At 39.8% G+C, this 25132-nt stretch overlaps 1 protein-coding gene across 1 annotated transcript in view; it reads right to left on the reverse strand.

The window, feature by feature from the left end:
• SVEP1 (sushi, von Willebrand factor type A, EGF and pentraxin domain containing 1) overlaps positions 1-25132 on the reverse strand; it is a 204399-nt gene that overhangs the window by 29591 nt on the left and 149676 nt on the right. The window contains exons 33-39 of the mRNA XM_003122075.5: positions 23192-23368; positions 22884-22968; positions 21730-21921; positions 20285-20452; positions 8725-9397; positions 4025-6816; positions 1192-1417 (exon numbers count right to left, since the gene is read on the reverse strand). Coding sequence (XP_003122123.2) covers positions 1192-1417; positions 4025-6816; positions 8725-9397; positions 20285-20452; positions 21730-21921; positions 22884-22968; positions 23192-23368 — 4313 coding nt within the window. The remainder of the gene's footprint in view (positions 1-1191; positions 1418-4024; positions 6817-8724; positions 9398-20284; positions 20453-21729; positions 21922-22883; positions 22969-23191; positions 23369-25132) is intronic.

Below are 25132 nucleotides of genomic sequence, written 5' to 3' on the forward strand. Positions count from 1 at the left end.
AACTTTTAAAAGCTACATAGAATTGTTTTCTTTTGATATATCTGAAGCTTATTTTGGCATATATTAATTTTTCCCCTAGTAGTTAAGTCATTGTATCAGCATGATTTTTTTTTTTTTAATTTTATGGCTGCATCTGTGACATATGGAAGTTCCCAGGCCAGGGATCGAATCCACATCCCTGGAACCTGAGTAGCAACCTGAGCCACTGCAGCTGGATTCTTCACTCACTGCACCACAGTGGGAACTCCCAGCATGATTTCTTTATTAATGATTCCTTTCTTCACTATCTTGTGATGAATCCTTTATCAGGATCTACTTTTGACTGATTTCTTTCATTCCATTCATTTTCCCTTATAGCAAATTTTATACTAATACCACACTAATAGGAACTCAGAAATTTTAAGTAACTTTATTAAAGTGACACATGTAGGAAGTAGAGGTAGAATTCTATTCCAATTTACATTTCTGCTACTTTCTACTAAAACTGGAAGCATAATTGGTAACAGTCAGGGCTCATTTCTACACAGAGTGTCTATGCATGATTAACTTGTCATGGATCTCTTGTTATATTTTAACATTTCATCTTCCTTTGGCACTTTGTATTTACCCTTGGCACTTTCTTATTTTTAAAAATGGGAATATTGGAAGGAAAGATATATTTTTATATTTCTACCAAAAAATTTTGCAAATTATTTGACATGATTGGAAACTTGAGGCATTTTCTCTTTTCAGGACAGCAAGATATTGCTTGTACGGCTATATCTATATCTATATGTATATCTGTATCCACCCACTTACACACATATGGTATAATATACACTTACACATGTATCCACACACACACGTAGTATAATATACCCTTACATATATTTTCACACACACATGAAATATAATATACACTTACATGTATATCCACATACATATACATGATATAGTATACACTTATATATATACACACACACATACATATGTAACATAATATACACTTACATATATATCCACACACAGTATAATATACACTTACATATATACATACACATATAGTATAATACGCACTTAGATATATACCCACAAACACTCACATATACGGTATAGCATACACTTACATATATATCCGCACGCACACACACACAGTGTAATATACATAAATGAGTTACATCTACATGTTCTAATTAAGACAAGGCATCTTACCTGACAGGTTGATATATTAACTCCCTCATAGGTATACCCTTCTGCACATGACACAGAAACTTGCTTATTTACACTGAAATCATCCCCATGAACAATTATATGTGTTAGGTTTGCTGGCAGAGGACATTTTTTAGGGCTGCAGGAGATTCTCTCAGGGAACCAATGGCCATCTTTCTGACAGGTGAATGTATCTATATCTGTATCCATCATATAACCTTCCAGACACCTGCAATGGGGAAGCAAAACGAGTGCCTTAAGGGGAGTGCAATAGAGTTGGTGAGTTATTCTCAGACTCAAGAAACTGTTATAAAGTTCAGTAGACATTTTCTGTGATATATTAAAACCAACCCAAATGTCAGAGGGATGGAGTCACCACGTAAAACTAGGGAGATACAATGATAACTGGATCAATCCTTAGTTCTCCATTCAGGATTATCCAAGTCTAAAGGTGCTTCACACATTGTTGACATGATTTCCCTTTGTTCTGGGTATCACTGTCAAATTCATTTTTATTCCCCAAATATCTAACAGTTCAAGAAATTCTAGACCAAGTCCAAAACAGGCTCAGATACTAATAAGAATATAACACAATTAATATTTACTGGGAATCTACTTTGTGCCAAGCACTATTCTAAGCCTTTCACATAGGGTACTTCTTTTCATCTTGTTTAGTAGATATCGTGTTCCAGTAGTACGAGGGTTCAAACTCAGGTCAAACTGGCCCTAAACCCTCTATTATTTTTAAAATTTGCATTTATTCATTCGGCAGATGTTTACAGAGCACTTATTAAATGCTAGTCACTATTCTAATTGCTCTACAAACATTAACTCATTTAATTCTCATGTCAACTCTATCAATAGGTGTGATTATTATCTTTATTCCCATTTTGCAGACGATGAAACAGACACCAGAGAGATTAAGTAACTTCCCCAGGGAAGCAACAGTGCTGAGATTCCTACCTAGGGAATCTGGCACTACAGTCCGTGCTTTCACCCCTATACTATGCTGCTTTTTATTTGTTTTTGCTTTTTAGGGCTGTGCCTGTGGTATACAGAAGTTCCCAAGCTAGCGGTTGAATCGGAGCTGTAGCTGCTGGCCTACACCACAGCCAGAGCAACACAAGATCCAAGCTGCATCTGCAACCTACACTACAGCTCACGGCAACATCGGATGCTTAACCCACTGAGGGATGCCAGGGATCGAACCTGAGTCCTCATGGATACTAGTCAGATTTGTTTCTGCTGCACCAAGATGGAAACTCCTGCTTTTTAAATTAAACTGTTTAATTAACAGAGACTTATTAGGTGGATATATTTTTAAAATTTCACACACTACCAGGCTAGGTAGGAGGTGCAGGTTTCACAAACTTGCAAAGAGATCTGTTTACTCATAAGTGGCGATCTGAAGATAATCAACACACAAGGAATAACAGAGGAGTCTTATGAAGCAGGCCGTATTGTGACTTCTCAAGATATCTAATAACATCAACATCCAAAAAGAAAACTGAAAATGTATTTCAAAAGCAAGGAATAATTTTTGCTTTTCTTCTTGGTGCATAATCCACTAATCATTAGCTTCTATATCATTGACAATCCTCCCCTGGGTCTATTTCTTTCTTTTCTTTTTTTTTTTTTTATTTTCCCCCTGTACAGCAAGGGGGTCAGGTTATCCCTACATGTATACATTACAATTACATTTTTTCCCCCACCCTTTGTTCTGTTGCAACATGAGTATCTAGACATAGTTCTCAATGCTATTCAGCAGGATCTCCTTGTAAATCTATTCTAAGTTGTGTCTGATAAGCCCTGGGTCTATTTCTTACTGTACTTAAGAGAAAATGTGTACAACAGACCAGGTGAAGAAGAGTTACTGAATTATAAACAAAATCTAAGAAGCCCATATATGAAGGATAATCCATAATTCCTTCAAAGATATCAATAAAATATAAATTGATTCAGATGGTTGAAATGTATTTGTACATTATGGGCATTTATTCTAATAAAAATCTAATTTATAAATTCATTCCACATTTTCTCATCTTTTTTTTTTTTTTTTTTGTCTTTTTGCCATTTTCTTGGGCCGCTCTCGCGGCATATGGAGGTTCCCAGGCTAGGGGTCGAATTGGAGCTGTAGCTGCCAGCCTACGCCAGAGCCACAGCAACGCAGGATCCGAGCTGCTTCTGCGACCTACACCACAGCTCATGGCAACGCCAGATCGTTAATCCACTGAGCAAGGGCAGGGATTGAACCTGCAACCTCATGGTTCCTAGTCAGATTCGTTAACCACTGTGCCACAACGGGAACTCCATCTCATCTTTTTTAACTATCACATTTTAGATGGGGAACTTTTCAGCAAAAATCACCAGGTATGCATTAAATGCTTAGTTTGTTCAGCATTTATGTTGACCAATGAAAGTATGTGATTTTTTTGACCTGAAGTCTCAGATTTTGCCTTATTTCCCCAACATTTACATATATGAATATAATCATTAGGCGATACCTCAGAAATTTTTTAGCATAACATTTAAAAAAGAGCTGGTGATTTAAGGGATATTACAGCTAAAGGATCTTGCTGTTCCATGAAGCTCAACAGGATATAATAATAATTATATTAGGAACTACAATCTGAAAATGTAGAAGTTTATTTTTATAAGCCAATGGATTTATGCATAATTATGGGTAGAATAAAGCCGAGTGTTAAAAGCTTCAGTTTTGGGAAAGCAGTCCAGAGATGGCGTTTTCTTCCCAATTAGCTAACGTGTGGACCTATCCCTTTTCATTTCATAACCCTCCTGCCTGTGCCCCTCAGAGACTCTAAAACCGTGGTCTTACCTGAGTCTCACTTTACTTTCATAGGTGTGTGCCTCTCCAGTGGCCACGGCATTGGGAACAGATGGTGGGGGTCCACAGGACAGGGGCTCGCAGACTGGATAAGGCTGGCTCCATGTCCCTTTCTCTGTACAAGTCAGATCTGAACTGCCTTGCATTACATACCCGGACCTGCAGTTGTAAGTTATCACATTTTCCTGCAAAGAACCACTCTCACTGACGAATGCATTTGGTATCACTGGGGGGGAACCGCAAAAAGTGTGTTCACAGCTTGGGAAGCTAGTGCTCCACTGGCCATTGGCTTCACAGGTGATTTCTGAAAGTCCCAGGAGCTGGAAGCCTTTGAAGCACCGAATCCGAGCTGCCTTTCCACAACCAAAATCTGTCCCGTTGATGGCTCCATTTTGAATTACTGGTGTGGAACACCTGCAAGGCAGGCAGGAAGGTGGGCTGCCACTCCAGGAGTTATTGGAGAGACACCTTCTGGAAGGACTTCCATGGAGCTTGTATCCGGGAAAACACTGATACTGTATATGCCCCCCATGATAAAAGGAAAAACCATTAGGAAAGCCATGGGGTAGATCTTCAGGAGGCCCACAGCTGACTGGTTTACAGAGAGGAAACTGGGCATCCCAGTTACCATCTGACTGACAGGTGAGTTTGGGGGCACCGTGCAACATGTAGCCCTCCTGACAGCGAAACTCCACCTCCTTCCCAAAGCCATAGTCCAGGCCATCCATCACCCCATTTGCCACCTGTGGTGGTGGGGCACACCTGACAGGCACACACATGGGAGTGGTTCCGCTCCAACTTCCATCAGCAAGACAAAGCCGACTGCTGGCTCCCTCCAACAGGAACCCCACATTGCAAATGTACTCAACCTCTTTTTGGAATGTATACTCACTTCCTTTCACCTGGCCATTGGCTAAGACTGGGGGTGAACCACAGTCCACAGGAATACAAACTGGCTCTTTCCCATCCCAATTCTCATTTTCTTGGCACGTTCTCCTCTCAGTGCCATTCAGCACATACCCAGGATTACACTCGTAGTACAACACACTCAGGTACGTGTAGTTGCTTCCTTTGATGGAGCCATTCAAAATTGGATTTGGTTTTTGGCATGATATGGCCTCACAGTGTGGAGAAGTGCCACTCCATTCTCTATTCTGCAGACAAAGTCTTAGGTCAGAACCCACCAAAGTGTATCCCAGTTTGCAGCTATACTGCACAGCGCTGCCCATGGTAGTCTCCGTAAAATGCAAAGAGCCATGTTCGGGGGCAGCAGGGAGGTTACATTCAATTGAAATGCAGGATGGAGCACTGCCATTCCAAGTTCCGTCTTCCTGGCAGATCAGCACAGGGTTCCCCAAAAGTTCGTATCCTGGATGACAGGTGTACAAAACCATGGTGTTGTATAGAAATTTGGCTGAATGTGTAGCAACAGACCCCTTTGTGTTTTCCCAGGTTTTACCCACTGTTTCCAGATGATGAGGAGGGTGAGGAGTCAGATATGGAACTTCCATCATGTCTTCTTCTTGGGTAAAATACCCCTGACCATCTTTGACTTTATTACAGTCTCCAAAATCAATGTGAGGAGGGAGACCACAGTCTACGGGTACACAGGTGGGGATGGAGCTCGACCAGCCCGATTCTTCACAGGTCTGCATGGCATGACCAGCGACCTGGAACCCAGGGAAGCAGCTGTAGATGATCATGGCACCATAGCTATAATCTGCACCTTCTACGAACCCATTTTCAATGGGCTGTGGGGGATCACAGTGGATGGCACTGCAAGATGGGACATCCACATCCCAATCACCTGTCTCTAAACAAGTCAAGGCTTTGGGGCCCTCAAGTCTGAAGCCTCGGTCACAAGAGTACGTAATGGTTTGCCCATAGTGTAGGTTTGTGTAAGAGAACTTGCCATTCGAAATCTCCTTGGGTTTGGAGCACTCAATAGGTTTACAGGTTGGTTTTTTCCCCAGCCAGTGACCGTCTTCTCCACAAAGAGTGGTAGTATTTCCCACCAACTCAAAGCCTGGCTTGCAGGTATAGAGAGCTGTGCTCAGATAGGCAAGACCTTGCACATCAATGATGCCATTGAGGATTTCCTCGGGGTGGGGGCATTCTACTGGAACACATTCTGGCAGTGGAGAGCTCCAGGTCCCATCAGCTTGGCAGAAGGTGGTAGGATCTCCTCTTAGGAAAAACCCATCCACGCAAGAATACTTGACAGTACTTCCAAAATGAAGAGCAGAAGAAGGAGCAGGGACACCAAAAGAAATCAGGGGAGGTGGGAGGCAAAGAACCATCTTACAGACAGGAAAGGAATCATTCCATTGCTGGGATGGCAAGCATTTCAGGACAGACGGGCCCTGGAGGGCATGCCCTTCTTTACAGGAAAATGTCACCACTCCCACATCTGTGGTCAGCTCCTTCAGTACAAGCTGGTTTTCCAAGAGAGGGGGCTCTGGGCACTTGGTGGGCATGCACTTTTGGTTCGGCTTCTTACTCCATTTGCCAGATTTCAGGCATGTCCAAGAATGATCACCAATAAGCTCATAACCCTCATTACAGAAAAACTGAACCTTGGACCCTACTTCAAAATTTTCTCCTTTCATGTAACCATTCTGGATCGGGGGAGGCTTTCCACAGTTGAGAGGGATGCAGGACAGAGGGGATTCACTGTGCCAGTGGCGATTGGCTTGGCAGACAAATACAGGACTTCCAACTGACTTATACCCAGGGTTACACCGGTATCTCACTTCACTCTCAAAGGTCCTGCCGGTTGTATGCTGGATAACGGAGAAAACAATGAAGTACAATTTATACGACAGATAACATAGCAAAATAAAATCAATCATAGTTAAAAGAAAGCTAAACTAAAATGCCTATGTTAAAACATAAGCAAATGAGGACTTCCATTTTTTCCAACAGATCCATTTTATTTCTTTATTTTAAATAAAGGAAAAGGATGGTAGGAGCCCAAGTTAGATAATCCCTACTGTAGAAATGTTTACCACAGCGCTGAGCCCATAATAAATAAAAGATCAATAGTTTCTAAATTGACTGATGAATTGATGGAGCAATACCAAAAATTATAAATTACTCGGTATACTCAAAAAAAGCTTGCCGACCAAAGCAATGCTATGGTTTTTGTTTTAACCACAGAAAAGGAAACATACTTATATATACACTACATTTTTTTTTAAATGTGGTGAGATAATAAAGTACCAAGTTTTTTTTTAATGGATATGGTCTTAAGACGACTGTCGGAGTTTTGTGTTCCTTCTTAAAGTACTTTTAAAGATCCCTACCATAAGAGTGGAAAATCAAAATTAATATTTTATCTTTTAAACAGAAATTTTAATATTCATGGTTTCAACAAATATATAAGTGTACAATATAGTAAGAGGTCATTTTTGGCAATAGAAAGATGAATTAGTTGTGAAAACATTAAAGTGATCACACTGGTTCTTTTGTTGGTGAGAATGGTAATGCCTAGCTTCCGTGAGGCAGTAAATGGCTTGGTAGTTGGCCAGTTATGATTCTTATTCTCCCTCCCACTTAGTTATTTGTTTGGTTTACTCCTTTACTTCTTGGGTACCCCCATATGCACATAAACATTATGCCATCATAGACCTCATCTGTGTTACTAAACACTAGATGTCCTGTGCTTATCTGGCACTTAGTAGGAGCTCCAGAAATATCTGTTAAGTGAATAAGTGAAGAAAGCCTCCTTATATATACTTGGATACTCTCTTCCAGTGGGAAGCTCATACATCTGAGCAAAGGTCATAAATAAAAGGCTTTTACTGTTTTAGAATATAAAGGTGAAAAGGCACTCTCTATGTATGGGTTTTAAAAAATCTTTAATTAGAACACGGTCTGCTCTGATTGCTCTTGGAGTTCCCACTGTGGCTCAGCAGTAACGAACGCAACTAGGGTCTATCTTGCCTCACTCAGTGGGCTAAAGGGTCTGCCATTGCTGTGAGTTGTGGTGTAGGTCACAAACATGGCTTGGATCTGGCATTACTGCCTAGGCCAGCAGCTGCAGTTCTGATTCGACTCCTAGCCTGGGAACTTCCATAGGTTGCTGGTGTGTTCCTAAAAAGACAAAAAAAAAAAAAAAAAAAAGCTCTTGATTTGGGGGAATAGAATCTTATGCCTGTTTTCTTGATAGATTTAATGAGAAGACACATATCAGTGTGAAAGAGAGATATGTGTGAATCAGCTATAAACCTTGGTTCTAATGAAATTACCCTTAGGTTTGCTAAAAGAAAACTGCCAGAACTGCCTTGTCGGGTGGTTTACCCCATCATTTGTCTAAAAAATAGAAAAAACAGATTTCTCTAGGTTCCAATTAGACCTTGATTTCTATAAAAATAAATGATACATCCATCTTGGAATAACTTCTATAAAGCAAAATACTATTTCCTTGAAACTGTTTTATTCTAACTTCATAGTGATGGCTAAGATATGGCTACAAAGTGTTTCAAGTGTCTGTATGCTAGTAAACAGTAGAAAGCTATAGATTAAGAGGATTCATAACCTCTACCAAATTATTTCCAATATTTTTTACCTATAGACTGAGCCACTTCTGTTACTCAACAATTAATCTGTTCACACCCCCACTTCAGAATAAGCCACAATGGGCTGACCCATGGACAAAAGCCATGGACTCTTGTGAATCAGTCCCTTACCTCCAGAAAGCCATTCTCAACCTTCGGTGGTTCACTGCAAGATACAGGGTGGCACGTGGGTATGGGGCTGCTCCACTGTCCTGTGGCTTCACAGGCACTCTTCTTCTCCCCTTTGATGTAGAACCCCCTGTTGCAGCTATAAGCCACTATGGCTCCAAAACTGTAGTTAGATCCAATTGCGTAGCCATTCAGGATGCTTGGAGGCTCTCCACAGCGCACGGGGATGCACTGGATGGACATGGGGGAAGGGTTCCACTGCCCACCTCGCATACATTCAATCTTTGCAGAGGTATTTAGTACGAAACCCTCCATGCATTTGAAGCTCACAATGGAGCCTGCTGCAAATTTTGCTTTGCTCAAAGATTCCAAGATGCCATAGGAAACCGTGGGAGGTTTTTCACAAAAATGAGCTATACAATGGGGCATGGTCTGACCTTCTGGGGGAACCCACTGGCCCTGGGCATTGCAGAGGAGCTGGGAGTTGTCTGCCAGGCTGTAGCCATCTGAGCAATAATAGAATGCAATGTCTCCAAATAACCGATGGGCGGTCTCTGGAGAGGCGTGTTCCACGACGGGGGGCTCATCACAGGAGACTGCCAGACACTGCTGGTCACTTTCACTCCACTTGCCACTGGCCAGGCACTCAATGGTGTCAGGACCAGCCAGGGTATAGCTATGAGGTTGGGGAGAAAGGAACAATAACTAAGAATATTTGCATTTTCTCATTGTTTTTATTTATCTTTTCAACAATGACTTTACTTTTATTCTATGTTCTTTAAAACAATATTTACTATTTGAACATTGAGCTTAATGGCCTTCATCTAAGATACACATCTTATACCAATATTAGGGCTTGTTTGGAAAAGGAAGTAGCTTTAATATTTTTGCTATTTAAGAAACTAACTGCTACACATATCTTTAAAAATAAAAATGAGGAATAAGCTATGGTCCTGTTTGACTCAATTCAGAGTTGGAACTTTATCTACAGGTGGTTTCAGTTGTTTGATTTGATAACTAATCTTTGAAACTAAAGCTCTGATGAACCCTAGGTAGCCAACATATAACTCTTAGTTTTCCATATTCTTAAACTCAGTGAACTTTAAACCAGTCACTATAATTTCATTCTCCAATATTTCACAAAACCGTTAGCTATGTGATCACTGTTAAATGCAGTGTCTCCATATGGCTCTGCAATTCAACGAGCATGAATAAATTTTGCTTAATTTCACTTTCTCTATGCACGAGGTATTTTCCCATACATGATCATAGATCGATGACTTACAAAAATCTTCAATTAAGCTCCAGTGCTCATTCAACAAAGCTGAACAAATATCTGGACATGCAGTAGTAGAATAATTACATTTGAGTCATTCTTATTTTCATTCTTTTTTTTTTTTGGAAGAGAAAGAGGACAGAGGTTTAGGAATGTCTACCATCTGATCAGCTCATCATTCTGATATTAATGAAGGGGAAGGAGACTAAAAATAATTTGGCATCAATTTAACTCTGCCTAGAACTATTAATTGCTTCATTTTACAGATGAATGAATGGCCAAGAAATCTGTCAAAAGTCACACAGTACAAGCAGCAGAGTTAAGATCTGAATTTGGTTTACTGGATTCCAACACTATTTTCGTTTCCATGATGCTGCTCCATCTCCCTCTCTCTTGTTAAAATGAGGTAGGTTAGGTCACAATTGGTGGGTATCTTGTGGACACCATATGACAGTGTCACTAGTACAAATGATTTGACCCGCCCTTCAGCAAAGATTCTCAAATCATCAGTTAGCAAACATTTCTCTGGAAGTCCCTTTTAGTTTCCATAAGGAATCAGCTATTACAGGCTGGAATTCCTTTACCTTCACTGGAAAGATTTATGACACCTATAGGAAATAGAGAGATAAGGGGGGGGAATATAGAGCATCATCAGAGATGTGTGTATCTGTTCTACCTACAGTTATTTATTGTGCTATGGATAGAAGTGGTCTTGAAGTGAGCACTCATAGCTGCCCCCAATAGCTGAGCACCATCTCCAGTTAGGGTCTGCTAGAGTTCACTGTCATGTATAAGCTCAGCTCTTCGGATGAGAATCTGAACTTGACAAATTTTTGGGTGGGCTTCTGTCTTAAAGGATCTGGGAAGATATACAAAGACAGCAAGTTAACAGTATCCTTTTATTATTAAAAACCCACTGTCCCAGTTCTGAGTGCCTAGATTTGCTATTCCTGTACAGAATGTGCACCATTTATAAAGACTTTTTTTTTTTAAATGGCTGTACCTTTGGCACATGGAGGTTCCTGGGCTGGGGTCTAATCAGAGCTGTACCTGTGGGCCTAACTACTTTATAATCATGTAACAACTTCAGATCTGAGCTGCATCTGTGACCTACACCACAGCTCACGGTAACTCCAGATCCTTAACCCACTGAGCAAGGCCAGGGATCAAACCTGTGTCCTCATAGATACTAGTCACATTTGCTTCTGCTGAGCCATGATGGGGACTCTTGTAAAGACTCTTGATGTTTCATATTTTTATAGCACAATTTATATCCTCTGCACACTTTGAACCATGAATCATTAAGTTCATGGGTCCCTTGATGTTGCTATTCTGTTTCACTGGCTGAAGTTCATAGACATCACCTGAGACATCCCTGATTTATGAAGATCCATTGTGCCATCTATATGTGCTTCCCTTATGTCAAGGGACTAGCCACTTTGAGGCAGAAGCCTCTGCCTCCACAACCTTCCTTATTCCTCACTTTAGAGGGCACAAAAAAACTGTGTTTTGTAATCTGGCAGCACTTTGTTAGGCTTCTGACCTGCTGGAAAATTGCCATCAATGCCTCCTCCCTCATGGAAAATCATAGCAAAAAGCTTTGCTGTAAGGTCGTGGAAGATTACCACTAAATACATGTATTTTGAATAAATGAATTCAAAGAATGCATTTTTGATACTGCCCATACTTTCTTAGCGCCTACATGATCCCTTTCTCTGACCTGAGAGCTGGGCTTTTCTTTATGACTCTCCATCAACATTTGGTCCTTCATTTGACAATTAGGCCGTGCTATGTGCTAGAGTCCTTTTCTTAGTGGTCACTAGCCAGGGCCTTGTGGACACATCTGTGTCCCAGACGAAGGAGCTTCTGAGGGGAGTCGTGAGCAAAGTAGAAAAGGAATCACTTCAGACAGAAAAGTAACAGGAGCAAAGAAATGGGGGTGTGATACAGCGGGAGCCTTCTGGGGACGTACAGTTAGGAATGGCCTAGGAACATCTGGAAAAGGAAGCAGTGGTCACTGCAATCTTGTGTGTTTTTGACGGGTTGTGATGGCTAATGCGTGAAGAGGGGCCAGGCACAGATGAACTGCAAATGGTTCAATTTGACAATTTTTTTGATAAGGACTCTCATAAGATTTCAGCAGAAAAAAAAATGTCACTAGAACAGGATGATATGTAAGTGGCTTATTACCTGGATGACCCAGAGAGACTTCTATTGGTTAATAGAAGTAAGCTAGTTGGGCATTTTTTATCTTGTGAATGTCACAAAATTCTGTCCTTAGCCCAAAGGTCCACCAGTTTGTAAGCAACACATCACTGTAGGATGAAGGATAAGAGTTTTTATAGGCCAGTTTATGCTTCTAATCTTACCAGATAATAGTTAACAAGGATAAAATGGGAGGTCCTGAATAGGGATAATAAAGAAAAATTGCACAAAGGGAAATCTGGCTTAGTGGCAGCCAATGGGAACGACACCAGAGTTTCATCAAATGAGATGAAATGAGTCAATGCTGACATCTTTCAAAGGGTTATTGCATTCCTAGGAGCTCAGTTATCTAGAAAGAGAAGAACAGCACTGAAATAAATACTTATCTTTTAAGAACCATGTGTCAGCCCCTAGATTTGGTGTTTTTATCTTTATTGTAGTTATATCCTGATTTGCTATGTCAGTGTACATTCTGCTCTGGGTATCACATTCAAAAAGGGCTATGGATCTACTGGAATAGGATCAGAGGAGAGTAACACACTTGGAATCATGTCCATTTATGAGAATGAGAAAGGCGGATTTGAGATTGAGATGGCTGAAATGTCCATCTCCCTACACCTTCACTTCCAAAGCTATAAGCCTGGTCTTCTAACCAGCGTATAAGATTATTTTTTAGTCATAGAAAGAGATGAAGGGGCTGGGCCCTTACGAAATCTCTCAATTGGCTCTAATGATCCATTTGTAGGAAAACCTGGGGACCAAGCTCTCAATAATTGAACAGCTGGTATTTCAGAAGAGCAGATAAATTTACACTGAGTGGCTTCAAAAGGTAGAAATAAAGCCAGTGCTTTAGACTAGATGACATAGTTGGTGAAGATGGGGGCAGGGTGTTAGTAAAAATAAATATCTTCTGAAATACCTGGGTTAGTCTTTTAAGATGCTAAAGAAGGATGTATTTTCTGAAGGACAAAAAAAGAGGAATTAATTTGTAGTTATTGCCTAGATAGAACTATAACTGATCTCTGATCAAACTGCTGCACCATTTCATTATGTCAGAAATCTAAACGAGCATTAAGATTTCTGGAGGACATATTTCACCTGCTTATGTAAAAGAATCATTTAAAAATGACAAAGTTTTTACAGATAAGATATAGCCTATAAATGTTGGCTGCCAAAACAGGAAAAACTGGAATTGGTACAAATCTAAAACATTAAAATTAGCACAATATTGCAAATCAAGTACATTTTAATAAAAAACCTGAAACATTTAATTTTATTCTGTGTGACATTTTCTATTACTCAAGAGACATGGGAGACACCTTTTGCATTATTATTTTAAATCAAGCCATACATATTATAAAATAAATTGTTTTACTACATAATTCCAAGGAAAAATCTTCCATCAATATTACAGTTATGTGACAGAAGGACACATCTTAAGGTGAACTGACTGTAACATATTATTGTATTTCTGGAATAATAATGAAAATCCTTTGAAAATGGGTGGAGTAATCTTCAGATTCAATTTTCAGAGATTTGATTCATGGGCCTGGGAAGCTTTATGAGAAGGCTCCTGCGTGGGCTATTAGCTCTTTTGAAAAAAACCACTTACAAGGGCAGCACGCTGGATATTTAAAGAGCTGAAATTTAATAAGAGCAATAGAAAGCATAAATCTGTATCAGTGATTAATTGTTTTGAATTGGAAAAGATTATAAACAATGTTATCTTAGCAGAGCCAATAACTACATTAATTTATTTGTTTATTTTTGGCTACCCATGCGGCATGCAGAAGTTCCCAGGTACCATAGCAGTGATATGAGCCATAGCAGTGTCAATGCTGGATCCTTAACTGCTAGGTCACCAGGTAACTCCAGCTACTGCATTTACAAGTCTGTATTTGAGAAGACTCAAAAGGGAAAGAGCCTCTCAGGATTTCAGGATGTCAATGACACTTCTTCCCTCTGAGTTTCTTCCCAAGAGAGTACACATAAGAGGAAAAAAGAAAATGGGAAACAAGTGATCATTTTACCAATTGGGAGAAAAAGCTGAAAAGCTCCAGTGTAATGTTTTGATAAAAGGTGAATTTGGAAAAGACCAATTTCAGGGCAGGAGGCAGAAATGTGACTTCTTTGACTTTTCTGGCATTCATCTTACTACTCCAGTCTCCTACAGCCTCTGCTCTTCCATCCTAAACTGGAGAGGGCAACTTCCCCTTCTTAATTCGAGGCAAGACCTCTGCAAAGCATAACCAACATAAGAAGAAAAAAATAGACCAAAGAAACTCTGCGTGTATGTGCACCCAACCAATAAGCAGGAGTGGGGAGCTGACAAGGTGTGCAGGGCAGTGGGCTATGTTAGGCAGCCCTAAGGGAAGAGAGGGAGTTGAGGGGTCTAGGGAAGGAGACAGGCCTTAATGCTCTTATCAGGCCAACAGCATCTTAGAAAGTGGAAAGGGACAGCAGGCTAGGGTCTATTACACAAAAGCCATGACTTGAACACAGTGATTCTATCCAGAATGAACACAGTGCATGCCTATCTATGCCAATCAATCCCTCAGTGGGGAAGAGATGGAGAAGGAGTGAAGAGAGAGGACAAACACTGACTTCTAGTTCTGGCTATAATATAACCACACACCCTATTTAATACTTGATGAATTACAACAGAAATGATTTTAAATGCATAGCTTAGTGGACAAGAAAGGAAATCTCCATGTGTCAGAAATGAAGAGGAAATTAAAAAGAGAAAATAATCCTTGGACTGGACAGGAAAGGGAAGAAGAGATGATAGGAAATATAATCTTGGAGTTGAAGTAGACAGTAATCTCCAGCATGAATCTATGTCCTAGAAGGACATTCACCAAAAGCATATTCACCAGAATAATTCCATCTAGAGGCCCAGACGGATGACAAGTGAGATCTCCATATTCAACAGGGCTTTGGGTAAAAAAACAAAGTTACTGGCTAAAATAACAGAACCCAGGCGTGTACCTCATGTGGATTTGAGGATGGATTTATACCATTAACTTGGTATGAAAGCCTTCAAACTGATAAATAAATGTAAACTTAGGTTCTTGGCTGGTGATACTCCTGGGGCATCTAGTAGAAAAAATAATCCATATATTCGGACCATTGTGGAACTATCATCGACAAAACAAGCCCCAAATACTAAGGGCACAATATGAAATTACAGACTTATACATGCATGTTCTTCATCATGAATAGGTCGGTAGACAGGACAAATAGCAAGATGAAAGCATCAATAAATAGAAAAGGTGCTCTAAAATCTAAAAAAAGAATATGAAATGAATGTGTTGAAATAATTACAAACAAAAAATTCAAAATCCTATTTAAAAACAAAGACTATGTAAGAAGAAATGTTCGAAAAATAAAAACAAATTCTAAAAATAAAAATACAGAAAATAAAAATATAAAAAATGGACACATTTCAAAAGCAGGCTACAGGCAGTAGAGAGAAAAATTAGTGAACTGGAAGGTATATGTGCAGAAATTACCTAAATGCAACCCAAGTTTTAAAGAGATGGAAAATGTGACAGGTTAATTAATACACGTGTAAAATAGAAGAACTCCAATATATATCTAATAAGACCTAGAGAAATAAGAGTAAAAGTTAAGAAGAGGGAATATTTGAAGTGAAGATTGCTAGATTATTCTAAAATTGGTGACAGACACAAATTCTCAGATATAAGAAGTACAATGAGCCTTGAACAAGATGAATGACACTAAATACAATTCTAGTAATACCACAAACAACAAAACAATAAAGACAAATAAAAAAAAAACAAAGAGAAAGTGCATTACTTATATTTTGTTTTGTTTTGTCTTTTGTCTTTTTAGGGCCGCACCCTCGGCATATGGAGGTTCCCAGGCTAGGGGTCTAATCGGAGCTGTTGCTGCTGGCCTATGCCAGGGCCACAGCTACACCAGATCCAAGCCACATCTGAGACCTACACCACAGCTAATGGCAACACCGGATCTTTAACCCACTGAGTGAGGCCAGGGATTGAACCCGCAACCTCATGGTTCCTAGGCTTTGTTTCCTCTGTGCCACGACGGGAACTCTGAAACACATTACTTATGAAGGAACAACAATTCAACCCGTCTTTCAACCTCAGCATTTTGGACCAGACTTTGTTGTGAGGTTCTGTCCTCTGCATTGCAGGATGTTGTTGCAGCATCCCTGGACTCTACCACTAGATACTAGTAGCATCTTTCCCTCAATTGGGATGAACAAAAATATCTCCAGAATTTGCCAAATGTTGAGAACCACCAAATCAGACTGAGGGAATTTTCAATAGCAACATTAGAAGTCACAGAGCAATGGAATAGTATCTTCAAAAATGTCTATGGAAGAAAACTATTAAGGTAGACCTGTACACTCAGGTAAACTATAATTCAAGAACATAGGTCAAATACTATAATTTTTCAGACTAAGACTGTATAATGTACTGACTCTTGACAAAAGGAAGCTACACAAGATGTGCTTCATGAAGTAGAAACATTAAACCTAAAAGGAAGGAGTGGGATGGAAAAAGCAATGGTGATGAAGAGATTCACAAAAATGTAAATATACATAATCATTGAGTGTGTTAACAATGACTAAATTGCAAAGTTGTAGATTAAGAGGGAAGTTAAATGTAGATAGTGTTAAGACATTTGAGGTGGGGGGGTAACAGAAGTGAATGTTTTCTAAGATCTTGGAGTTGTTCAGCAGAAACATAAAGATACTCAGTATGATCTCAGGGTAGGAAAAATGTCTTAAATCTGACACACACACAAAACAAACTCTAAAGGAAACAGTGGACAAATATTAAATGCCATCCAGTATAAAGTTAAAAAGATGCACATCTCATGACCGAACAACTCCAACTTCTGGTGTTGAGGCCAGAGATCATCTTCCTTCCGTGTACCAGGAGGCATCAGCACAGATGTTTACTACAGCACTGCTGTATCAGCTAATCAAGTGGAAATCAATTAACCCGCTACCAGAGGGGACTAGGTAACTTGGAGATTGTTCATCCTTACAGGGAAGTACTTATCTAATAGTTAAAATGAATTCTGTTGATTTGCATGTATCAGTAGAGATAAATGTAAACAGATTGTTCATCCTTACAAGGAAGTACTATCTAATAGTTAAAATGAATTCTGTTGATTTGCATTTATCAATAGAGATAAATGTAAACAGATTGTTCAGCCTTACAAGGAAGTACTATCTAATAGTTAAAATGAATTCTGTTGATTTGCATGTATCAGTAGAGATAAATGGAAACAAAACATGACATTAAATAAAAATCAAGCTTCCAAAGGATATTCAAGAGTACGAAGCAACGCATACAAAAACTGAAACACAGAAATCGACAGAATATTTGTTTATGCAGACATACATATGTAATACAGAAAAAAATGCACATTCACTTTGGGGACAGTGGGAAAGTGATGTGAACAGTCATTCTGGTTATTTTGTAACTTTTTAAAAACTTTTTTGGGCCGCACTCACGGCATATGGAAGTTCTCAGGGTAGGGGCTGAATTAGAGCTGCAGCTTCTGGCTTACACCACAGCCATCGCAACGTCAGATGGGATCCTTAACCTACTGAGCGAGGCCAGGAATCAAAGCCTCATCTTCATGGATCTGAGTCAGGTTCTTTATCACTGAGTCATGATGGGAACTCCCTAATTTTGTGATATTGTATTTCTTTTATAAAGAGAGATCTACAATAGCTATGGCAAACTTTAGCATGTACTTTTATCTCAGCAATGGATACATAGACAATTTAAATAGATTATTCAATTATTTTTGTGCTTTTTTTTTTGGTACATTTGAATGTGTTATTAGACATCTGCCCAGAAAAAAAAAAAAAAGAATAAGACAGAAGCTTTCTTTCAGGCTGGCTATTCTCATAACACTCCAGAGAGGAGTAAGTGTATGTCAAGGGGAAAATGTTCTTCCTCTCACTAGAAGTTTTACTTTCAGCAAAATTAAACTATCTCCTAATAGCTATTTATATTTTTCTTTTAGAAAAAAAAAAGGGTGGTAGTGATCTATGACTATGTATACTTTCTATTAATTTGATTAATTACTGAAGATAGTTTCCCCTGTATTATTAAAACATCATCACTTTATATAACAATGATGATACAGAAAATATCAATAAAGCCATACTTATATGGTACTTCATGCATATATAAGGCACTTTGATAGAAATGGCCTCACACCCCTTAACAGCTATATGATTTCAGTGGGCAGTTTTGGTTTCCATCTTTTTATAAAAAGAAAGCTCCTGCAGTGACTGCTTAGAGCAGAAGGGTAATGTAGCTGAATTCCTTCTCACGTCAACTATAAAGTGGGAATACTATTTCTTTTGCCAAAGCCGCCTCTTTGTAGAAGGGAGCACATGAGATAATTCATGGGAAAGTGCTCTGAAGCATGGAAAGCCCTCTATGAATATAGGGATTTGTTGTGATCTTCATTATTGCCTTTACTGCTTCTTTTAATAAATCCTTTTTGTATAACATATAGACTTCACATTAGGCAGATACAGAACTCTTTTTTAAGATATAGGTGAATGATTCATAGAGAAAAGGAGAAAAGTGGGAATTTTTATATGATCACGATCTTTGAGAGTATATGCAAAGACAAAATTCTAGCAAGAGAGAAAGTAAAATGTCACCATCATTTTTCTTGGGGAAATTTTTAAAAATGTATTTTTATTTTCTTGTTTTATATGGTGATGACATGCTACTTTTTTAATCATTAAAAAACCCAGAAGTTGTCAGTACCTAGTTATTATCTGGAACATTTGTATCTGATAAAATTTCACATTTCAATGACTAATCTTAAAAAGTACTATGCAGTTCATTAGGAAGAAATTTTTTAATGAGTCAATCCACAAAAGAAAGGATCATTGAAAGATAATTCCTATACTGACATTTTAATATTCGAGATTTCTTTTTTCACTTAAGAAGGTGTTCAGATTTGGAATTTCTGTCTGCTATTTATGCGAGTATTTCACGTTCAAGAGCTTTCTGCCAGAAAATCCTGGCGCCACCTGCTGGCGGTCCTGTCCTAGTGGATGAAATAATTTATTTCACCTGGATAGGTGAAATAAACACGGACTTTCATGTTACAGAGGCTGTAACTCTTCAGTCCTAACATCATAGTAACAGCACAGTTCGTTGAGTTATTGAGTTATTTTCTGGATAGTCCATGCATTATACCATTTTATTTCTCACAATATCTCTAAGGAGTATGAACCTTTCATGAACTCACAGAAGCACGGAGAGGTTGGTTACACAAGTGAGTGAAGGACAGAGCTGAGGAACACATCACGAAAATGGCAACCCCTCTGCTATCACTCATCCCAACTGTGTGAAAAGCAACTGTGGCACATCTGGAGTGTGAAAGCTATAAATGATTACTGGTGAAGACAATTATTGAGGAAGCAGGGAAAAAATGAGCAATGAAATGCCAGTCCAGTGATCTGGGACTTCATCACCCCTCAATCATTTATGGCCTGCCTGAGACCCTAAGCAAATCTTCACCTCAGGGGGACCCTCTCCTTCCTCTGGGCTTTACATAGTTTTTCTGAGGATAAAATGACATATCAAGTATGAAAGCACTTTGGAGAAATCTGCTTCCCGTTTTTTTTTTTTTTTTTTTACATTTTATCTCTGAATTAAATGAGACAATTAAAAATGTAAAAATATGATCTCTATGATCTTTTTTCATGCAGACATGGCATCCTGTTGCTGTGCCCTAAAGTCTTGCCTTTGGTTATGCACAGAGCAAATACACAAATGCTTCTTTAAATGTGCTTTTTCCATCTTTAATTAACGTAGAAAGAGATTTTTCCACTGCATTGCCCAACGTCCATTATTCAAGGCCTAATCTGATAAATTGCTCTAATTCCAGAAAAACACTGTTTCAATGGAGAAATATACTTTCTTTCTGTGGTCAGGAAAGAGCATTCTGCTCTCTCTGGCTTTGGCTGCCAGGAAATGCAATTCAGTGTTCGATGGAGCCCATGCCCTCCCAATATTTCTTTCTTTCAGAGGATTTACTCACCCTTCTTTGCAAGTGTAAGTGACAGTATTCCCAAAAGAGAAGTTACTCCCGGTGATGACAGCGTCTTTGATGGTGGGGGGCTCTCCACAGAAGACGAGCCCGCAGGTAGGTGGCGCTCTGTCCCAGCTGCCGGAGGCGGAGCATTCAACGACGGAAGGGCCCTGCAAGCTACAGGAAAGAGTGACACCTCTTCTTTCAGTGCCTATTTCTTGCTCTGGAAGTGAACTAGGAAGGACTTGGAAGAGAATGGGGACACTTAAGGAATTTTAATACAGAAAAACAAAGTTTCTCCGATTTTATTGCTTTATATAAAAACAGGGGAAACTTGAGCTGTCTATAGAGTCATTTAGAAGGATTAATAGGCTAAAACAACTGGGGTGCAAAATAAAATGCTGATTGCTGGTGCTGTTGGGCACTCCAAACCTTGTGATTAGCAGATGACTTGGATGGGAAGGGGAACAGGCTGGTTAGGATCCAGGGATAAGGGAGACAGACACCCAGGAGGTCCGGATAACTGAGGTCAAAGGGTGGTGTCCCTGCCATGAGCCTGGGCATATGAACAGGGGTGCTCATCACTCTGACCCATGGTCTGCTTTTGAATGTGAAAACCTCTTAGCCCCATGGTATGGCTTGGCATCTACCTTCACTTGCCAACCCAATTCTTTTTTTTTTTTTTCCTTTTAGGGCCACACCTGTGGCATATGGAAGTTCCCAGGCTAGGGGCCAAATCAGAGCTGCAGCTTCCAGCCAACTTATGCCACAGCAACACTGGATTCACGTGGCATCTGCAACCTACGCTGCCGCTTATGGCCACGCTGGATCCTTACCCCACTGAGTGAGATCAGGGATCAAACCCACATCCTCATGGACACTATGTCAGGTTCTTACCCCTCTGAGCCACAACAGGAATTCTGCCAAACCAATTCTAATTATATGATTTAGTCCATTTTCTGTTCACTGTTTCACTTCCAGATCCTGTTGGCCAAGTTTTTGATCACAACCTGACTCTTTCTATTGTCCCTTCTGTTGAAACATACACACACACCATTAATCAAATTAACCTCTTCATAGTATTAAAGACCCAGGCTCTTATCTCGACATGATGTTTACAATATTCTATGCAATGTTTTGTTTACCAAGAAATCCCCCACTAAACCATTTCATTAGGTGTCGTGTTATGCTTCACAAACACTTTTTGCTTTCATGTTCAATGTCTGAATGTTTATAGTGCTTAATGAGAGCTGCCAGAGTCAAAGTCAGATGGACTATTTCCACGGGCATTAACTCTGGGCTGAACATCAAGAAGTCTACACATTTGAGAAGGTCTCGTAGTCAGAAACTTATATTTAAAGCCAGTCAGTCACACGCCAATGAAACCCACTGCGTAAGTAATGAGTAATAAGGGGGTATTTAGAAGGAAACTTGGCTGGTGTCTAGGCCTGTACCTGTATCCAGTCTCACACGAATATGTCACAGTAGAAAGGTAGGTAAGCCCGCTCAAAAGATATTTCCCGTGACTTATGTCTTCAGGGCTAGAACACTTGACCAGTTCACACACAGGAGGAGAATGGCTCCAAGAACCGCTGGCGAGACAGGATGACTCTTTCTCACCCTCCAGAGTATATCCTTTATTACACCTAAAGAAGATAAAAGAAAATGACAGAAGAGACTTTATGTGGCGTGACTTTATCTGTGCCAAAACCTCCAAAAAGACGGAGAACTTATACATCTCCTCGGAGAATGTTTTTCTCTACTGAAATCAAGCTTCGAGGAATTTTTTTCAGGATTGAATACTACGCATCTTCCCCATATGGAACCTGCTGCCTGATAAGTAGAAGGATAGATTTAAGGATTCGGCCTGCCTCCAGTTTGTGTCATGGCTTAGTAGGAGCGAGCAGAAAATTCCTTTTTTTTTGGCCACCACTCCCACATGTAGAAGTTCCTGGGCCAGGGATTGATCCTATGCCACAGTAGTGACCTGAACCACTGCAGTGACAACACGGGCTCCTCACCCCATGAGGCACACAGGAACTCCCAGAAAACTCCTTTTTTAAAAATTTATTTTATTGAAGTATAGTTGGTTTACAATGTGTCAATTTCTGCTGTAGAGCACAATGATTTTAAATACACACACACACACACATTCTTTTTCATATTCTTTTCCATTACAGTCTGTCACAGGATATTGAATACAGTTCCCTGTTCAGTAGAACCTTGTTTTTTATCCATTCTCTACATAATAGTTTGCATCTGCTAATCCCAAACTCCCAATCCAATCCTCCCCCAGCCCTCTGTCCCACGGCAACCATAAATCTGTTCTTTGTGTCTGAGCATCTGTTTCTGGCCAATAGAAAATTCTTGGTTGGAGAGGGGGCCTGTCTTGAATGAGTCCCTAAGAGGCTATGGAGGAAGCCCTGCAAGCTCATGAATATTCCTGGTTATAAGCTGGAGCTCTGGATCCAAACCCAAATTCATAATTCAATTAATTCCATATTAACTCAAAAACATCCTCTGGGGTTACTCTTTTGTCTTTTTTCCCATATATCACTGCCAGCATGCCATCAGCTTCTATAAGGTGGCATTCATCGTGGACACTTACCTGTATGTTACTTTACTGCCATAGGTAAATGCTGATCCGTCAATGCCACCATTTTCTGGGACAGCTGGTGCACCACAGGAAATAGCTTAAAGGAGAAAAACCAAAAGCCATTGCTTTTCTTAGCTTGTGTGTGCAAAAATCTCTAAAAACTCAAGGGCGGATCTAGATTTTTGGTTACATTTAAGTATGAGCCTCATATGGGGCTTTAAACACAAAGAATATTGATACAGCAGAACACCTGGCATTTCTCCACCTTGAACTCTACGACTGCCAAACACCATATGCATGAGGCAGTTGACTCAACATACCTTCACAATTTGGTATCTCATGACTCCATTCTCCAGACTCCAAACATGTGATTTTGGCCACTCCCATCAGCTGGTGTCCGTCTTCACATGAGAATGTGACTTCAGCACCCACGGTGTAAATCTGCCCAGAAGAGTGGCCATTTTCTGGATTTCCTGGGGCCTTACATTTTATAGGTTCTTGAAAGACAGAAACAGTTTTTTTGGGTCAGTAGATTGGCTTTCACACAACCATGCAAGATCTCCTAGCAAATGAATTGTACTATAATTAAGGTACCAGTTAAATTCTGTTTTTTTTTTTTTTTTTTTTGCTTGTTTGTTTGTCTTTTTCTAAGGCTGCACCTGCGGCACATGGAGGTTCCCAGGCTAGGGGTCGAATCGGAGCTGTAGCTGCCAGCCTATGCCAGAGCCACAGCAACAATGGTTCTGAGCTGCGTCTGTGACCTATACCCCAGCTCACGGCAACGCCAGATCCTTAACCCACTGAGTGAGGCCAGGGATCGAACCCGCAACACCTCATGGTTCCTAGTCGGATTCGTTAACCACTGGGCCACAACAGGAACTCCAAGGTGCCAGTTAAATTCTGAAACAAACAAACAAAAACAAAAGCTTCTGAAGGGCAAGACATGAAGTCCAGGGACACATGAGATGATCAGACCAGAATTTACATTTAACAGGCATTTTTAAAGCAATACTTTGAAATGGCAATGAGTAAGAAAAATAAACAAAACTGACGAGGCCCCCTAAGCAGCCGTTTATTGAGGAAGTAATGGTGACACCAGGGCATGGCTCAGAAGGGCTTAAGTCCCTCCTCCTCCCCCTCAACCTCATTCCCACTTTTAAAGAGCTATTGACTTTCGCTCAAGCTGATGTAAAGGCTATACCAAAGCACATTTAGGAGAATTCCTAGCCTCCTTTTCCAAAGAGCCTACAGACCCTTAGCCTCTTAGATGCCAATTTCGAGTCAGTCACCACTTCTGGGGGGGGAAATAGTTAAAGGGAGATTTAGGCTAGAGTGAACAGCAGGAGTAAATAAATACTTAAATGCTCAAAAAGGAAAGATATACTGATTCCATTGCTCTGAAGATCATTATGGCTCTAAAGTCAAGGGCTTTGAAACCCTCATAAAAAGTAAAAGCAATTTAAGATTAGAGAATTCTTTCATTTCTGAAAGAGGAATTGCTAATTGCTTTCTTGTAGCTGCTTTCTCAAGATTAATGCAGAAAGACGTCAATGGGTTGAGAGATGGGCCAGTATTATCAAAATTCTCACAAAATACAGAGATGTGCCTAGATAAGATGTCCATTTTTTTTTCAATGATATAATTCCGTGTGGTGGAGGCAGAGGAAAGATACTGAAGGTGAAGATGTGATGAAGCATCTTCTTTGCTCTGATTGAGGCAGAAGCAAATATTGCTTATATTTCTAAATCCACCCTATTCTTATAAATGTCTTGTACTATGTAGACATTTTTATAATATTCTGGTGATAAAGTTAGCTCTTGGTTTTGTTTTTTTTTTTTCTTTTTTTTTTATTATTTTCCCACTGTACAGCAAGGGGGTCAGGTCATCCTTAGATGTATACATTGCAGTTACAGTTTTTTCCCCCACCCTTTCTTCTGTTGCGACATGAGTATCTAGACATAGTTCTCAATGCTATTCAGCAGGATCTCCTTATAAATCTATTCTAGGTTGTGTCTGATAAGCCCAAGCTCCCGATCCCTCCCACTCCCTCCCCCTCCCATCAGGCAACCACAAGTCTCTTCTCCAAGTCCATGATTTTCTTTTCTGAGGAGATGTTCATTTGTGCTGGATATTAGATTCCAGTTATAAGTGATATCATATGGTATTTGTCTTTGTCTTTCTGGCTCATTTCACTCAGGATGAGATTCTCTAGTTCCATCCATGTTGCTGCAAATGGCATTATGTCATCCTTTTTTATGGCT

The sequence above is a fragment of the Sus scrofa genome, chromosome 1 (genome assembly GCF_000003025.6).
Source record: "Sus scrofa isolate TJ Tabasco breed Duroc chromosome 1, Sscrofa11.1, whole genome shotgun sequence".
Lineage (NCBI taxonomy): Eukaryota > Metazoa > Chordata > Mammalia > Artiodactyla > Suidae > Sus > Sus scrofa.